Below are 17,132 nucleotides of genomic sequence, written 5' to 3'. Positions count from 1 at the left end.
CTGCCGCCAGACCGCCCTCGGGTGCTATTGGAACTGCCGGTCTGCATGGGCTATCAGTTAGCTTAGCCTGCCCCACTTCCACATCCTGTCAGACTGCCCTCGGTTTCCTCTTCGGGTGCAGCTCCAAGCAGGGCCATGATTCCTGGGCCACAGCAGACCAAGCTGATCCAGCGCCAGCTCTCCCAGCCATCAAACGAAGACACAAACGTAGACGTGGACAAAGACACTGCATGGACGTTACTGGGTGAGGCTGCTGCAAACGTAAGTTCGTGCCACCACCTTCCCACACTGGTACTGGGTGAGGCTGCTGCAAACGTGAATTAGCACCGCCATTTTCCCACACCGGAAGTTGAAATATGAAGAAATAATAATATCTATAAGAGGAAAACAAGAAAATCCTATGTGGGATTCATGAAACGTGCGCACCAGCCAATTTTGCTCTTACCCGCCTGAGTGTGTTGGTGAATTGTGTTTGATCTTAAATTGGGTGCATGTGCCAGACATTTTGCAATTAGCATAAGGAAACTCCCCAATAAAACTCTATAAGGGCAGCAGACATAAATACCTTGTGCAATCCACAAACCAGCTAGCCACTGCAATTTGACAGGTAATGGGCAGACAAAAGAAAGAAAAAGAAAAATAGGGGGACAAATATAACTGCTTTCCTTTTATTCTGTAAAACACTTAAAGCAAGGAACTTTTGCCCATGGTCATAAATGAAAACAACATTCAAGATGTCCAATGTTTAAATAAAATCTTAAAATATATAAAATATTCAATACTCAATTGTTAAATTAAAGTGCAGTATGACACGTCATATATTCTTCCTTTAAATGATGCAGGAGGGGGGTGGGGCTTTTCAGGTTCTCTTGAACTTCCTTCTCTTGACACTCCTCCGCTAGCCATAGCTGTCACTGCGCTTTTTGCAACGTGAGCATCCCTGATTGATTCATTGGGATTCAGTATGCCCTCTTCACGTGAACACACAATGGCTTTTTTTGTATTATCAACCAATCATTGCACTTCAGAGTAAAACACTGCATGCATCTTTCATGCCTATGTTTTCACTGCAAAGCTGTATCAAAATATAGGGAATTATTACTTTAAAAAGTAACAGCAACAGTAAAACTGTATTTCGCTATGATGGTTAAAATTTTGCAATTAATCCACGGATCGCATGTGTGCCGAACCATGGGGGCGATATGTGTGGATCACGGAGCAATTATGTTCTGTTGCACCGTGGTGGTCCAGTGGTTAGCACTGTTGCCTCACAGCAAGAAGGTCCTTGATTCAAACCCCAGGCCATCCCAGGTCCTTTCTGTGTGGAGTTTGCATGTTCTCCGCGTGTCTGTGTGGGTCTCCTCTGGGCACTCTGGTTTCCTCCCACCATCAAAAAGACATGCATGTTAGGGTTGATATGCCTGTCTGTGCCCCTGACTAAGGCAATTGGAAGAAATAACGGGTTGGTCCCTGGGTGCTGCATGACAGCTGCCCACTGCTCCTAGCTACATAGCTAGGATTGGTTAAGTGCAGAGAGTGAATTTCATTGTCTGTATGTACAAATGACAGTGTAATCTATTCTATTCTATTCTATTCTATTCTATTTTTCCATTATCATTATTAATATTTCACAGCACAAAACTCAAGTTGGCTTTTGTGCATAATGGCTTAGGTGTGGCCTAGAGCACTCTTGAATTCTGATCCTACCTAAGAACAAGTGGGAAGTACGCATGTATTGATGAATGCCATAAAAGTTCTTCAATTGTTCGCACACACAATTTAAGATCAAACGTGTGCATGATACATGTATGATGTCCTTTGGATGTAATCCCCTTCATATTCCTCATAGCGGTCTTACCTACCCCGGGCCCTAGATTGCTCTCCATTATTAATCATTCTCTCATCTCTGGCTATGTTCTTGATGGTTTTAAGATGGCAAGTGCCCACCTATTTTTAAAAAAAAAACCTTCCCTTAATCCAACCCAACCAAATAACTACAAACCTATTTTGAAATTACAATTCATCTCCAAAATTCTTGAAAAAAAATCGTTGCACAGCAGCTCCTTCAGGTTGTTAAAGGACATAATGTTTTCAATAAATTCTAATGCGGCTTTTGCCGCCAACATAGTACAGAAACAGCACTAAGAGTGACAAATGACATCTTCATGCCAGCTGACAATGGCGAACAATCTATCCTGGTCCTGCTTGACTTAACTGCTGCTTTTGATACTATTGATCACTCCATCTTGGTTGAATGTGATGGCCTGGCGGCCTGTCCAGGGTGTCTCCCTGCCCACCACCCAATGACTACTGAAATAGGCTCCAGCATCCCCGCGACCCTGAGAGCAGGATAAGCGGTTAAGGTAATGGATGGATGGTTGAATGTTTAAATAACTGCGCTGGTATCTTAGGCTCTGCTCTCACTTGGCTCTCGTCCTGTCTGTCTAATGCAGTTAGACACAGGATGAGAAATTAAGTTTCAGGTTGTCATAGACAACTTTGTGTCCTCAACTGCCCCTATACTCTGTAGAGTTCTGCAGGGTTCAACCCTTGGTCCCATCCTTTTCTCACTTTACATGTTACCTCTAGACAATCTGGTTGGCTAGTTCAGTTGCAACTATCATCAACTAATCAACTATCAACTATCAAAGATTGCCTAAAGTTACTCCACCTCCAGGCCAAAAGCACAGTCACCCTTGGTGACTGTGCTTTTGCTGTCAGGGCCCCTTCCCTCTTGAACAGCCACCCCCCCCCCTTCTGTTAGATCAGCTGAGTCTGTAAACAGCTTTAAAAAACTTCTCAAAACCCATCTCTATCAACTTGCCTTCCCTGTAAAGGCGCTGTAATTTATACTTTTCTGTATATAAATGTATATGTATGTTGTTTATTTTTCTGTATCTGTATCTTGTGCAGCACTTTGTAACTTTATTTTAACAGGTGCTATATAAATAAACTCTTGCTTACACCTGTACCAGTCTTTTCTGTGTTTATGTTTAAATATTATCTAACCCAGATTTCCATCTTTTGCATAATTTTCCATTAATTCCCGTCTTGATTTAAGTAAGTCAGCTGAATTTAATTATTTTTTACGCCATGCAATATGCCATCTCACAGCATAACCCTAGGTGTTCTTAACCCCAGTGGGTATATGTATTGTTAGCATCTTTCAGGAACAGGCCGAAGTGAAGGCCAGTTTGAACAAGTTCCTAACTGGAAAGCCAGATGCCCTTTAGCCATCTGTCAACAAGACTAGGTCAAAACCTAGCATATGGCTGGACTGTGTATGGTTAATGCATAAAAATGTGGCCAATTTGTTACAGGGATTGTCAGTGGTAGTGTCTATAGTAGGGCTGGACCCGAATATTCAGCGATCCATTTGTTGGGTAGGTATTCAGTTTTCAATTTTAGGATTTGGATATTAGTTGTTTTTTTTTTACTTTTATTTTTTACTTTTTTATTGTTAAATGTAGCCTATTGATAAAGGTGAACTGAAAAAAAATACATTTTGTAGGCACAGTCTTGTACTATATTTATAATTTTTAGATTGCACTTTTAAAGTGTGGAAATATATACCATCTCAGCTTGGGTGCGTGACATCCCGTTCACTCACAGCAGTGACATCATGCTTCAGTCCGCCTTGGCCATTAAAGGGAAGACAAAATGCAAAAGACCCCCAGCTGTGCTGCTGTTATAATTGCGTTTGTTCTGTTTATTACAGTTCGTTCATTTATTTTTTATTCTTTCCTGTATGGGTAGTTGGTAAAAATAATAATTGTATTTCTGAGTGATTTGTGATTTCTTTGTCAGAAAAATGCTGGAATATTACACTGTTAAGCCTGCTGTTATGGCTAGCTAATTAAAAGTATTGTTATAGCAGAAATAAGTGTGTTTTGTATTTTTTGACGTGGTTAAGCTATGTTCAAGTTTTAAAAAAAAGGCTATAAATGGAGTTGCAAGAACATTGTCGTGACCAGAGGAGGCAGTTGCTCTGACTGTTTGCAGCTCTGTGCTGGGGGGTGGGGGCGCTCATGGGACTGTTAATTTTCTGTTTGAAATGGTTATAATTTATGTGTTCAATTGTTTGGTTCATGTTGGGAAGTGTTGTTTGAGGGTTTGGCTCAGACTGGATAGAGGACTGACTGACTGACCTTAGGAACGTGACTTAGACTGACGTCAGTTGCGACCTTGGGGGGGGTCGTTATGTTTTAATTCTGGCCGGTGTGTAAATAAAAGAGCGCTCCCTGGGTCATGCGGTGTATGGGACACGGGAGCTGCCATTGAAAAGAGATCTCTGCCTCTCAACTCATTCTTCCATGCCGGCTCACCACATTAGTATCAGAAGTGGGATTTCACTGAAGAATGGAGAGGGAGAGCCAGAGACTAGAGTGGGACATTGAGCAGACCTGTTGGCGCTCGGAAAACCTGGCGAGGCAAAAAACTGAGCTTGCCAGAGATGGAAGTTTTCCAGCCCATGGCTCCAGTGCACCGCGGCCCCACCACTCCCTAGAGGCCAGGAGGGCCAATACGGAGGAACACCTGCTGCCCGCCGCCACCGACTGCCCCTCAGGGGCCGAGAGGGATGCTATGCATAGAACACCAGCCAAGCTGCCCAAGTACAACAGGATGACACAGCTAGAGCCATACCTCTCGCAAGTCCAATTAGTGGCATGGCACAGCAGATAGAGCAACAAAGAAGCTGCCATCCACCTGGCTCTGGTATTGGAGGGAAAGGCTTTGCCGGTGCTCCTCGACCTAGCCCCAGTGGAACAGCGGGACCTCCAGGTCCTGACCATGGTGCTAGAGAGGCGATTTGGACAATGACTCTTCACTGACCAAAACAGGGAGCAGCTAACCAGCTGCCACCACCAAAAGGGAGAGAGCCTGGGTACCTTTGCCGCAAATGTGCAGCTGCATGCCCGACATGGTTGCTGGTTACCTGCAGTTCAGTGCAGCCACCCAAGAGGAGCTGGCCTTCCATGCTTTCATGCAAGAGCGGTTGTGCTAGCATTTTCTCTTCACCATGCCCCAATCCCTCCGCAAGGCTCTTTGCAAAGCTGAACGGGACGAGGTGGTACTCTCTACACGGCTTATCAAGCAGAACGTCCCTGCTGTCCAACCTCACGTCAGGTTGGTAGACTATAATGAAGAAGAAGAGGTAGAAGAGATCTATCAAGTTTGGCTTCCACCACAGCAGTTCTGGTGATGACCTCCCAACATTTAGGTGACATCCACCCCGGCCGACTGACCACTGTTACCGGTGTGACGAGCATGGTCACATAGCCTGAAACTGCCTAGCACCGGCCTGAAAGCCAGAGTCACCCAGCCAGTGGGGAAATAACGGCAGAGAGGCCTATTGAGGGGACCGCCACTCAAGTCTCCAGCCCCCCCCCCCCCCTTCCAGGCCGATGCACACTGGTTGCCGCCTAGGTCACACCAAAGGATTGTGTCTGGACTGCAAACTCGACAGTGCAACTTGGCATCCTCCCAGGCACCACCGGCCCACTCTTGGTGGCATGGTCACCAACCAACACCCAGTTGATGACGGTGACAGGAGAAAAGGCTAGTATGAGAGGGAAGAAGTTACTGCCAGTCCAGGCTGGAGACCAGGAGCTGGCACATGATTTCTGGTTCACTAACATCTAAGACCCATGCATCATCAGCCTGGACCTTGTGACCCGCTGGGGAGCCCGTGTTAACGTTTCAGAGGCAACCCTCACCCTCAGCACAAAGACCATGGTGCTGAGATCTGGCTGGGGGAGGAGCAGGCTCAGGGACCGGTGAGCCAGTCGCCGAGCAGCCGCCGCTCATTAGGCACAGAGTTCCAGTGCGGCAATGCAGTGCCGCTGCTGCCAGCAGCAGGAGGAACAGATGATGCCAGATGATGCCGATGGTGGTGGCTGTCCACACCGCCAGCAATGAGGAGAGGTGGTTCCCGTTGACCACGCAGCAAATGAGGCAGCAGCAGGAGGCAGATGTGGCCCTGGCGCTGGTGAGAGGCTGGCTGGCAATTGGGTGGTGCCCCAAGTGGACAGAGATGTCAGCGCTGGTGCCCGAGGTAAAGGCCTATCACTCTCAATGAAGCAACATCGAGCTCCACGATGGATTGGCGTACCGGAGCTGGCAAGCTCCTGGATGAGAGCGCGACCTCCTACAGCTATTGGTGCCCGTGTGCTCCGTCCCCAGGTTCTCCAGATGGTCCATGGTTTGGTGGGGGTGGGGCACTATGGGAACGCCAAGACCTTCCACCGCCTCAGGGGGTGGTTCTACTGGCCTGGTTGTCAACGAGACGTGGAGCTACACATTCACTGCTGCGACTCCTACAACCACCGGGACCAGGCCGGCTCGGTAGTATGGCAGAAGAGGGCCTATAACACACGATGCTATGGGCAGGCCTTCATTCAAAGGGACAAGGTATGGTTGTATTGTTCCGTTCACAAGAAGGGAATCTCCCCCAAGCTTTGCAGCCATTGGCAGGGCCCCAGCAAGGTCATGGGCTGGCCGTCTGAGGTGGTGTACCAGGTGTGCATGCCCGGCCATGGGCACATGATGGTGCTGCACCAGGACAGACTCTCCCCATACCGCCTCCTTGCAATGCCTGTTATTGCAGCAACAGTAGCACCCCATGCGCTGATCAATGTGCTTATCCCCCAGTTGCACTTCCTGTGAGCCCCAGGCAGCCTCTTCGCCAGCAACAACACCCTGGACATTTGAGGGACTATGTACTGGGTGATGGGGTAGTCGAGGATGACTGACCCCTCAGGTAGGGGCTATGTAGCGACCAGAGGAGGTGGTCACTCTGACTGTTGGCATTTCTGCACTGGGGGAGTGCAGGGGCTCATAATTTATGTGTTCAAATGTTTGGCTCATTTTGGGATGTGTTGTTGTTTGAGGGTTTACTTAGACTGAGTAGAGGACTGACTGACTGACTGACCTTAGGACCATGACTTAGACTGATGTCAGTTGCGACCTCGGGGGGGGGGGTAAATTGTTGTGTTATAGATCTGGCCGGTGTGTAAATAAAAGAGCACTCCCGGGGTCATGCAGTGTATGGCACCGGGAGGGGAGCTGCCATTTATAAGAGAGATCTTTGCCTCTCGACTCATTCTTCCACGCCGGCTCGCCACAATACTTTCCAATCATATCTTGGGATGTTTGATTTGAAAGAGAACTTAACCTGTAAACGGTGAAATGCACCCCTAACTGTGCTGCCAAGCAACTAGCGTCTCGGTGCTCCGGTTCTATTTGCATATATTTAAATGAGATAATATGCATATATTTGGCACAAAATTGGCCCCTTTTGCTAAAAATGAACCTCATTGCAAAAAAAGTCCATTTCACAAACACCAGTGCAGATAGCCACACGCAGTTAGAGTGAAAATGATCAGCGTCTTCAGAGAGTTGGTGGTAACTGACACCCAGACTTTCCAGTGATCGTGGCAGCAGTGACTGTAGCCAGGTGAAGGCATCGTCATGCCAGGCGTGCCCGTGAGCAGATATTTCGAAAGAGAACATCACTTTTTGATTTAACTGAGATCGAAATCATTCACAGATACAGGTTGCCATTTCAAACAGTTCTTGCTCTACCTGGTGACATCAAGGATGACATTGAACCTGCCTACCATGTTCTTGGCGCAAAGCGAGCCACCATTTATACTTTGCCACATGGATAATTGTAATCAGACGCAAAACAAGGACAAATTGCACTCAGCTGCAAAACTTCATGGGCGTGTTTGTGCCGTAATGTCATTAGCGCAATATCTTTTGTGAATCGGACCTTGAGACGGGACAGACAGCGACTGCAAGTGATGCTCAATTCATGGTGCTATCAGGGCCCACAATCCATTCTCTGTGAATTCACCTGAGTGTTTTGTCAGAGGGATTATTTTGGAGGCTTTAACTGTGTGCTCTTCCTCATGCCTTTGTGCACATGAAGAGCTGTTTTCTCTCCTATTCTGCCCTATGCTGGACTGTTGCGGTGCGTAGCCAAATGTGGAAAGAGCAGCAAAATATTCCCTTCTTAGCATTTCAGTAGTACCCACGAGCAGCGACATAATAATCTAATGTTCCGTTAGTTAGCATGCTGTGCCGATTCATTTTGAAAGAGCAAACTCCAACGTCCGTGTTTTTACCATTGGTGGCCTGATCCAGCGACCCAATCATGTCAAACTAGTTAGTCAGTTAGGCAGTCAGTTAGGGACATTCCTATTTGTAGGAAGAAAAAAAATATATACAACCCCCCCCCACACACATAACTTGACATTCTGCATAGTAATTGGCTTAATTCTCTCACATAGTGGTTTGCAATTCTTAAGCCCTCAGCAGTTTTGGCGCTTTGCCTTTGGGAAGCCAGACTAAAGGTGTTGGCTGTGCTCCTCATGAAAACACACACCTTGCACTGATAATGGAATTTTAAATGGGCTATTTCTTATTAGCTTGGTTTATTAAAAACCAGGCCCGTTTAGCCTTCCGCAAGGCAAAGCCGCCAGTCCGTGTCTCTGTTGCAGATTAATTACTTTTCTATGGAGCTGAAAGAAGGAGGGATGGAAGAAAGAAGAAGGTAAAAAGACGTTCACAATCGTAAACGGTAAATATATATATATATATATATATATATATATATATATATATATATATATATATATATATATATATATATATATTCATATTCTCTGACGTTAATACATCTTCAGTGTCTGGCGGGGTCTTATCTGCAGAGCGACTGAGTCACGTCAGGCCCTGGTGAATTTTGATGATGACTCCAGGTCACCCAGTCGGAATACATAATGAAGAAGACTCTACTTGACATCACACTATAGGCCTCCTCTTCAGTTGCAAAAAACCAGGAGGTCGTTCCACTTCCACATCCCTTTACCCAAAAGTAAAGTAGGAAGGATTGCAGGGATAAGTAAACAAAAACCAACACATTTTAGTGTTAAGCTTTGGTGCCATGCGATTCATACTGTATGTGGATGCAATCCATTATGAAACCCTTATCGCTTGGGTATGGACTGAATGTGCAGGAAGAATATTGCAAATCTTTCGTTATGCACTGCAGTTATTTTTGAAAGCATAAAGAGCAGAAATTAGGATGTTCTCACCCTGACACTACCCTCATGACGTATACGGAAAGAGAAATAACAGTAAAATGCTGGAGATATGCTACAGATTAGATTTGGGGAAGATTCCGGGGCATGCCTCTGGTGAGCCTGGGTGGATCGGCATAATATTTGTTCTGCCTCGAACCAAAATGAGACTCTCATTATGGGAAGCTTCTCAGTGATGCCTCTTGCCGGGCACATCACCTTTTGATCTGAAAAGTATATTTATACAGAGTGGGAGCAATTCACTGCTAAACTCTCCACCATGTCATCGTGCGTCTGACATTTCACTGAGAACGGAATACAAGGTCGCCGTTGTTTTACTTTCACACTGAATATGGAACAGGCCCTTGCATGGATAGAAGATTACTTTATTCAGATTTGTCCTGACGCAGGTTTTAGCACTGGTGTTAATGCATCCAACTCTGCCAATATCTTCCCACACCCTTCCCCCCCCACCCCCTCCCTTTTTTTTTCATTGAGGCGAGAATGTCCATGAATAATTGAACAGTCCCATGGTCCAAAATGTCACAGCAAGGAAAATGGTTTGCGTTGGTTTGTAATTAGAGTTGTATTGTTTGTTGTGTAGGTTAGAATTTCCCGTCATTCCTCATCATACCTTATCTGGGCGAAGGCAGATATCACTGTGCTCGCCGGTCTGGGGAGACACAGCAGCAAAGATGCAGAGATGACGTAAAGCAAAATACATTTGCTTGTTAAGCATCATCACACACACACACATGTTCCCATATATACTGTATAATTTTACACAATGTAAAAAGAGAAGGAAAGGCTCTTGAAGAAACACCCAGTGTTTCTTTACTCCCTCTAAAGATGGAGCAGATGTATGGATGCTTTGAACAATGGCTATGGGCAAATGACACTGAAATATGGAGGTCCCCATCTTTAACCTTCCTATTATTTTTCCAAATAAAATTACATCTTTTATGTTTGGGGTCAAATCAACCACATCAAACCAACTCATAATTATTAGAATGAACAAAATTTGCCCAATTTGTGTGCTGCTGTTTTAAGCAAAGCTTCAGGAAGTGCAGCAAATTGACAATTGCTCTGTGATGTAAATGTACATGTTTCCATGAAATTTAAAGTGAAAAGACATTTTTTGGTCACATAAAATTGGGGAATAAGCCCAACAGAGTTTGAGACCTACTAGTGTTTATAGTCTACCTTTCTGTAGCTGTGTTGTGCTCAGTGCTGCCTGTACTCGTGATAGAGGATGACCTTTTTTCTGTTTTTGATGTGTGTGTGTATGTGTGTGTGTGTGTGTGTGTGTGTGTGTGTGTCCCTTTTGTCTGTGTGAATGCTCTTGTGTGTTGGTTGAATGCATGTCCTTGTATTTGGCTGTGGGTGACACAGCATGCCCGCTCCCTTAATATTCCATCATGCAGCTATTTTAAGTTTTTTTTACTCTCTCTCATCACCCCCCCCCACCCCCATCCCAACCCCTGCTCTCTCTCTCAATTACATTCAATTCAAATTGCTTTTTTGGGGGGATTCCCCCCCCTTTCTCTCCCCAATTTTACTTGGCCAAATACCCCACTCTTCTGAGCCATCCCAGTTGCTGCTCTACCCCTTCTGCCGATCCGGGGAGGGCTGCAGACTACCACATGCCTCCTCCGATACACGTGGAGTCGCCAGCCGCTTCTTTTCACCTGACAGTAAGGAGTTTCGCCAGGGGGACGTAGCGCATGGGAAGATCATACTATTCCCTCCCAGTTCCCCCTCCCCCCTGAACAAGCACCCCGACTGACCAGAGGAGGCGCTAGTGTAGTGACTAGGACACATACCCACATCCGGCTGCCCATCCACAGACAGAGGTAACACAGGGAGTCGAAGCAGTGATCCCTGTGTTGGTAGGCAACGGAATAGACTGCTACACTACTCGGACGCCCTCAATTCAAATTGCTTTATTGGCGTGATCAAAAAACATGTTTTTGCCAATTATTACAATTATTACATATACATATTTAATACACAGGTGTCACATATGCAGGTTCTTTCTCAATTCAAGTGGCTGTATTGGCATGATTGCACAGAATACAACATTGCCAAAGCATATTACCACAAACTATACAATCATAATAAACATAAATAAACAATAACAATAAAAAGGCATGGAGAACAATAGCGGCTATTGAAGGTAGTTAAGAGGGCCATACAATATAAACATACAACAAATGAATTGTTAATTGATAAACATTAATTATTTGCAATGTGGGACAGGGGGCTCACAGAGCTGCTACATATCTTGCTGCCAGTCTACTGCAGTTTCCCCTCTCTCCTAGTAGGGCCGGAATTCTTCCCGAATCACTTAGATCTGGGAATATTTTTATTATTTTTGCAAAAAATTGTTCTGTAAGACTTTGATATTGGTTGCAGTGAGTTAGGAAACACAGCTCTGTACAGACAGACTATCTCTACTGTTGCCTGGTCGCAGTAGGAAACACAACTGCTCTCCTCTGCGGGCAGCCAGGTCTGCCTCTGCTGGTCTACTCCCACTGCCAGGTTGTGTTCACGTAGTCTAGTTAGTCAGGGTTCTCCTCAGTTTTGCATCAGACACTGTGGTCATGTCGGTTGCCACAGTATACCGTCTATTTAAGGCTAAGTATGTTTCCATTTTGTTCTGGGATTTTATTAGTTCTGTCCATAATCTGTCTTTTTTTTTTCTTTCATCATAATTTGGTTGGGTCTAGTTTTCTGAGTGCATGTGTCCTGAAGCTGAGGTGGTCGTGGTGTAATGACCTGAGAGGTTGACGGTTCACCCAGCCTCAGGACAAGTAGGCAGAGGGGACTCTTTTGTGGGTTTAGCACCTGGCAGCATAGGGCTTTGTAGGAAAAGGAGAGTGGGTCGCTTGTTTTAATACGATTCCAGAAATTTAGGGCTCGTTTTTCAATATTTAACATTAGAGGATATTGGCCCAATTCGGCTCGGCATGCAGAGTCGGGAGCTCTTCTCTGCACCTGGAGGATGCTTTTCCAGTACTGCATGCAGGATTTCAATGGGATGTTTGTCCCATTTTATCCAGGCTTTGTTGAGTTTGTGTACCCTACACCTCACTGCCCTATAATGGAATGGGTTCGATGACTGATTTGGATATTCTGAGCCTGTTTCTAATTGGTTGTTCGGTGTTTATTGATCTCTTCATGGCATAGAAAGCCCTTTTTGCTTTGTCTTTTTATTCATTCACAGCCAAGCTAAAACTTCCCGTGTTTGAGATTTTTAGTCTTAAATATGTATAATGATTTGTTTGTTGTATAAGGTTGTTTTTTGCTCTCTCTCTTGCTCTCTCTCTCGCTCTCTCTCTCTCTGTCTTGCCTGGTAACACAATTTATTTTCCTCCCTTTTGTCACCCACAGGCTCTTTGTCTCACTTCCAATCATACACTATACCACACACTATTTTCTTTGTTTTTACACTTGTCCTTTGAAATCTGTGTGTGTGTGTGTGTGTGTGTGTGTGGGTGGGTGGGTGGGGGGGGGTCTCCTCTTGATGTAAGTGCTTATCGGCACGATAGGAACCCGTGATGATATTACTGGTGGATGCATACTTGACGAAGTATGCGGCAAATAGCAATCCAGGTTTTATTGAGAGAAATAGTTCTGCTTTCCCAAAGCCGGAACATGTGTTTGTCGACAGACGGAGCTTGCGCTAAGGGAAATTGCCAGCATGCATGCACAAGCTCACAGACAGTGACATACCGCACAGCACCGCAAAAATGTTGTTTTCTCCCCTAACCGGTATTCAAAGATATTTTCTCACCCCTTGCACTGTCTGTTGCATATCTTTATCTCTGTGTCAGTTTTTCTGTTGTTGTCTCTTGAGCTCCTTCTCCCCCCCTGTCTCTCTCTATCTCCTTGCCCCTCCATCTCTTTCACTGTCTCTCTGCTTTTCCTTCTCCAGCAGTAGGCTAGGGAGTTAAGCAGAGCTGGGGGATGAATTGTCCAGTGATTGGTTCTCAATTACACTTGCCTCCCCGGTGCATTCTCTGATTACAACTAGGCAAGTCTAAATCAAATCGTGGTTATTAAAAGAAATACTTTCAAGGGAGAGAGAGAGAGAGCTCCCTGTAAAGGGGTGAGGATTTATATGTACTCCAGTTGTGTGTGACTAGTAAACCTACGTTTATGTAGCTACTGTTTAATTATTGCCATTTCCGTCCACCTACATATATGTTTCCTGAGCCTGATGCCAAGAAACAGCCTGTAAACTTGCACCCGCTGATCCATGCCAGAATCTGGCCTACCGTGCTGTGTGTTCCTTAATTATATTTATTTGGGGGGAACTAGTTTTTCCGACAGTTTTCAATGTTCCAAATTGCAGCAGTTGCCTAAAGCCCTGACCCTGAGCCTGGGGTCCTATTCAGGAAACATCGTGAAGCTAAAAGTAGACTCCTAACTGAGGGATTTAGGAGCAAATCCTAAAAAATAGTGGACATGTCACTCCTAAATTTAAGACTTCTAAGTTTTTGTTGGTTTTTTTAGCTAAGGGTGATTCATGAAGCATTTTAGCACTAAAACAGGCTCCTAAATCTGCGGAACATTAAGTGTAGCTGAAAACCAAATCATAACAGCCCCACAGATGGCTGCCGCTACCGCTGTTGTACTGGAAGCCGATCACAGATCCAAATTTACCTTTGATTATTTCTTTCCTTTCATGGTCAAGTTATGAAAGAAGCAAAAGCCGTCTTGTGTTGGATTTGGTTCAGTTTATGTTTGCGTGGCAATATATCGGACTTATTCACATGAGCCATGATCATCCTACGTTATGAAAAGGCTGCATTTAAAAACCTACATCGCCTATTGCCAGTATTCTATTTTTGATTTCATGTATATTATCAGTGACACTTACATTTTTATTTGACAATGGCAACATGATTTGTGCCTCCTGCAATTGCATTGTTAGTCTAGTTTACTGTATGTTGTTCACGTCTTGTCAAAGAACTGTTGTGGTCGAAACATCGACAGAATCGATTTAACCGGGAGCATTTAAGCAAGTGTGCGAATTCTATTTGTCTTGTTTTCATTGGCTTTTTTTCTGTCGGCACTTCGCTGGACATTTTTGTGGATCCACCCGATCAAACACTTTTTAATCGATTACTGTACTGACCATGTTGGAATCCCTTCCAAAGTGTGTTGGGATCCAATCCAATCCACATTTCTGAGAGATCTTTTTTTTCCCCTGAAGAATTCACTGATACACAGACCTCCTGTCACCCAGTCACAATGTCATCCATGGCAAACGGGGTCAACCCCACGCTCCCCTCTAAAAGTTGGTCTCAACTGTATCTCGAATCAGTTTCAAGGACATTTTAGCTAAGAACCTTTAGTGCCATTTAGGAGTACTCTTAGTGCTATGATAAAATACTCCATGAATACGGCCCCTGATCGCAGCCCTCATCCCTGATCTTTGCCCTTTTCCCTGTCCTGCCCTCCAGATGCCCTTAACACAAGGAACCGTCAGGCGATCTGCACCACGCTGAAAGTCCTGCAGCATCTGGTGTTATCTGGAGACATGGTGGGAGAGGCCCTGGTGCCCTACTACAGACAGATCCTCCCCATCCTCAACATCTTCAAGAACATCAACAGTGAGTCCAAACTGCCCTGTCGAACCTTCTCAGAGTGTTAACTTTTGGACAAATAGTGTGCCAGCACAGCTCTGAGTTTCTGAAAGCCGGTTCATCACATATACATGTCCCCATGTATCATAAATTATTTCTGTCTACTACCAGTGTTGCTAATCTTGCCAGAGTTTTCCCAGGGCATTTATCAGTGGTTGTAGAAATGCAACGATATGCATGCTAACTCTAACCTAAACCCATACCTTTTGAGCGTGGAACCCACTTGTAGCTTCATATAGTCCCTGTTTAATTGCAATACACCAATCAGATGCTCACCTTCTTTACTTACCTGTGAAGTGAAGGAATCTTCCAGTGAGCCGAGCCATGTGTAGTGCTTAGCCTGTATTGCTGCTAAAGTGAGATTTCGTAATTTTTCCATTTAATTTAGTGAACGAGATGTGATCATTTATTCACGCACAGGAAATTATGCTTGCTACGAGGCATCATAAAAATGAAAGGGGGGGGTTTTAGATGTTTTTTTTCTTCTTTAGATATTTTTCGGCTGGACCTGACCAGAGGGCCAGCCCTACAAACGCGAATGTCCACGACTGATCATGTTTGGAGTGACTGAGTGACAAAGTTACATGATAGGGCCACCGGATCATGTGACCAATGATGTCACTGAAGTTACACGATTGGTTGGCCGACCAACAACAGTATTGGTAAACACAGAAGTGAGAGTTTCCCTATTGGCTCAAAATAAATCGTGCAGTGGTTCCAGCTCTTTCCACAATTTTCACATGCTAACGAACATAATATATTACCTACCGCTCATGGATACTACTGAAATGCTAAGCACAAAATATTTTACTGCTCTTTTCACATCTGATTATGCACTGTAACAGTCCAGCACAGAGCAGAGCAGAGTAGCAGAGAAAACAGCTCTCCATGCGCCGGCAGGCATGAAGGAGAGCACACAGAAAAAGCCCCCCAAATAACAATCACTCTGGCAAAACACTCAATAGAGAGTGAGTCTCAGAAAAATGAGAGACATCCACTGATATAAACAGATGAAAGAGGAAGTGGAGTTAACAGATAATAAGAATAGTTATAATTAAAATTAAATTAAGTTCTCTTTCAAATCAAACATCCCAAGATGTGACGGGAAAATATTGTTCTTGCAACTGCATTTATAACCTTTTTTTTTTTTACTTGAACGTAGCCCCCCCCCCTTTTCTCCCCAGTTGTACCTGGCCAATTACCCCACTCTTCCGAGCCGTCCCGGTCACTGCTCCACCCCCTCTGCTGAGCCAGGGAGGGCTGCAGACTACCACATGCCTCCTCTGATACATGTGGAGTCGCCAGCCACTTCTTTTCACCTGACAGTGAGGAGTTTCGCCAGGGGGACATAGCACATGGGCGGACCATACTATTCCCCCAAGTTCCCCCTCCCCTCCAAAAAGGCACCCCGACTGACTAGAGGAGGCACTAGTGCAGTGACCAGGACACATACCCACATTCGGCTTCCCACCCGCAGACACAGCCAATTGTGTCTGTAGGGATGCCCGACCAAGCCAGAGGTAACACTGGGATTCAAACCGGCAATCCGCGTTTTGGTAGGCAACAGAATAGACCACCTTGCTACCCGGACGCCCTACTTCAATGCACTTTAACAACAAATATTACTGGGACCACTACAGAAAATTGCAGATGAACATTTAATATGCAGGAATTCACTATATAGACACTACCACTGACTTACCATGTAACAAATTGGCCACAATTTCGAACATTGACCATACAAGTTCCAGCCATATAGTGTGTGTTCGAACATGTGACCAAAATTCACCAAAAATGTATTGTTGGCCATGCTAGAAGATAAGAACGCTGTGGACGAATTGCACTTTAGCAGCAAACTTGTCATCGATGTAATCAGACATGCCTTCATTTTGTTTATGAACGATTGTTCATAAACAATTCGATTGTTCAAAATGTTTGATTGTTCATTTTTCTTTATGAACGATAATATGAATGATTGACTGTATGAAGTTGCTGCCGAACCTGACAATAATAGCTGTGGTTTCTTTTCAATACATATTTTGAGCTAACCCTTTCCAAACATGAAGATTTCTTTTGAATGTATGATTGAAAATATATGCCCTCAATACAAAAAGGGCATTTCACCTCCCCACATCCCTCACCACAACAGTCACAGGAACGAAGGAAGGCTAGTGTTGCATGGAGAAATGGGTAGCTTCTGCTGATAAATGTGCCACATTTTGAAACCTTGAATTCTTATGCAGAGGTTTCATCAACTTTTCATATTCAGAAATGGCAACCTCCTCGTGCTCACATCCATGCGCTGTAGCTGCTGTGCTGAATTTAAAAAAACATCTGGCTAGCTTAAAGTCTTGAAGAGTGACTGAGACGGTAGGGCTGGGTCAGTATGACAAGC

At 44.8% G+C, this 17,132-nt stretch overlaps 1 protein-coding gene across 1 annotated transcript in view; it reads left to right on the top strand.

Moving 5' to 3' along the window:
- pacrg (PARK2 co-regulated) overlaps window positions 1-17,132 on the top strand; it is a 180,849-nt gene that overhangs the window by 98,838 nt on the left and 64,879 nt on the right. Inside the window, 1 exon segment of the mRNA XM_056296409.1 lies at window positions 14,555-14,704. Coding sequence (XP_056152384.1) covers window positions 14,555-14,704 — 150 coding nt within the window.

This window comes from Lampris incognitus, chromosome 16, assembly GCF_029633865.1.
Source record: "Lampris incognitus isolate fLamInc1 chromosome 16, fLamInc1.hap2, whole genome shotgun sequence".
Taxonomy (NCBI): domain Eukaryota; kingdom Metazoa; phylum Chordata; class Actinopteri; order Lampriformes; family Lampridae; genus Lampris; species Lampris incognitus.
The sequence above is the reverse complement of the archived record's forward strand: the minus strand, read 5'-3'. Positions and strand labels throughout refer to the sequence as shown.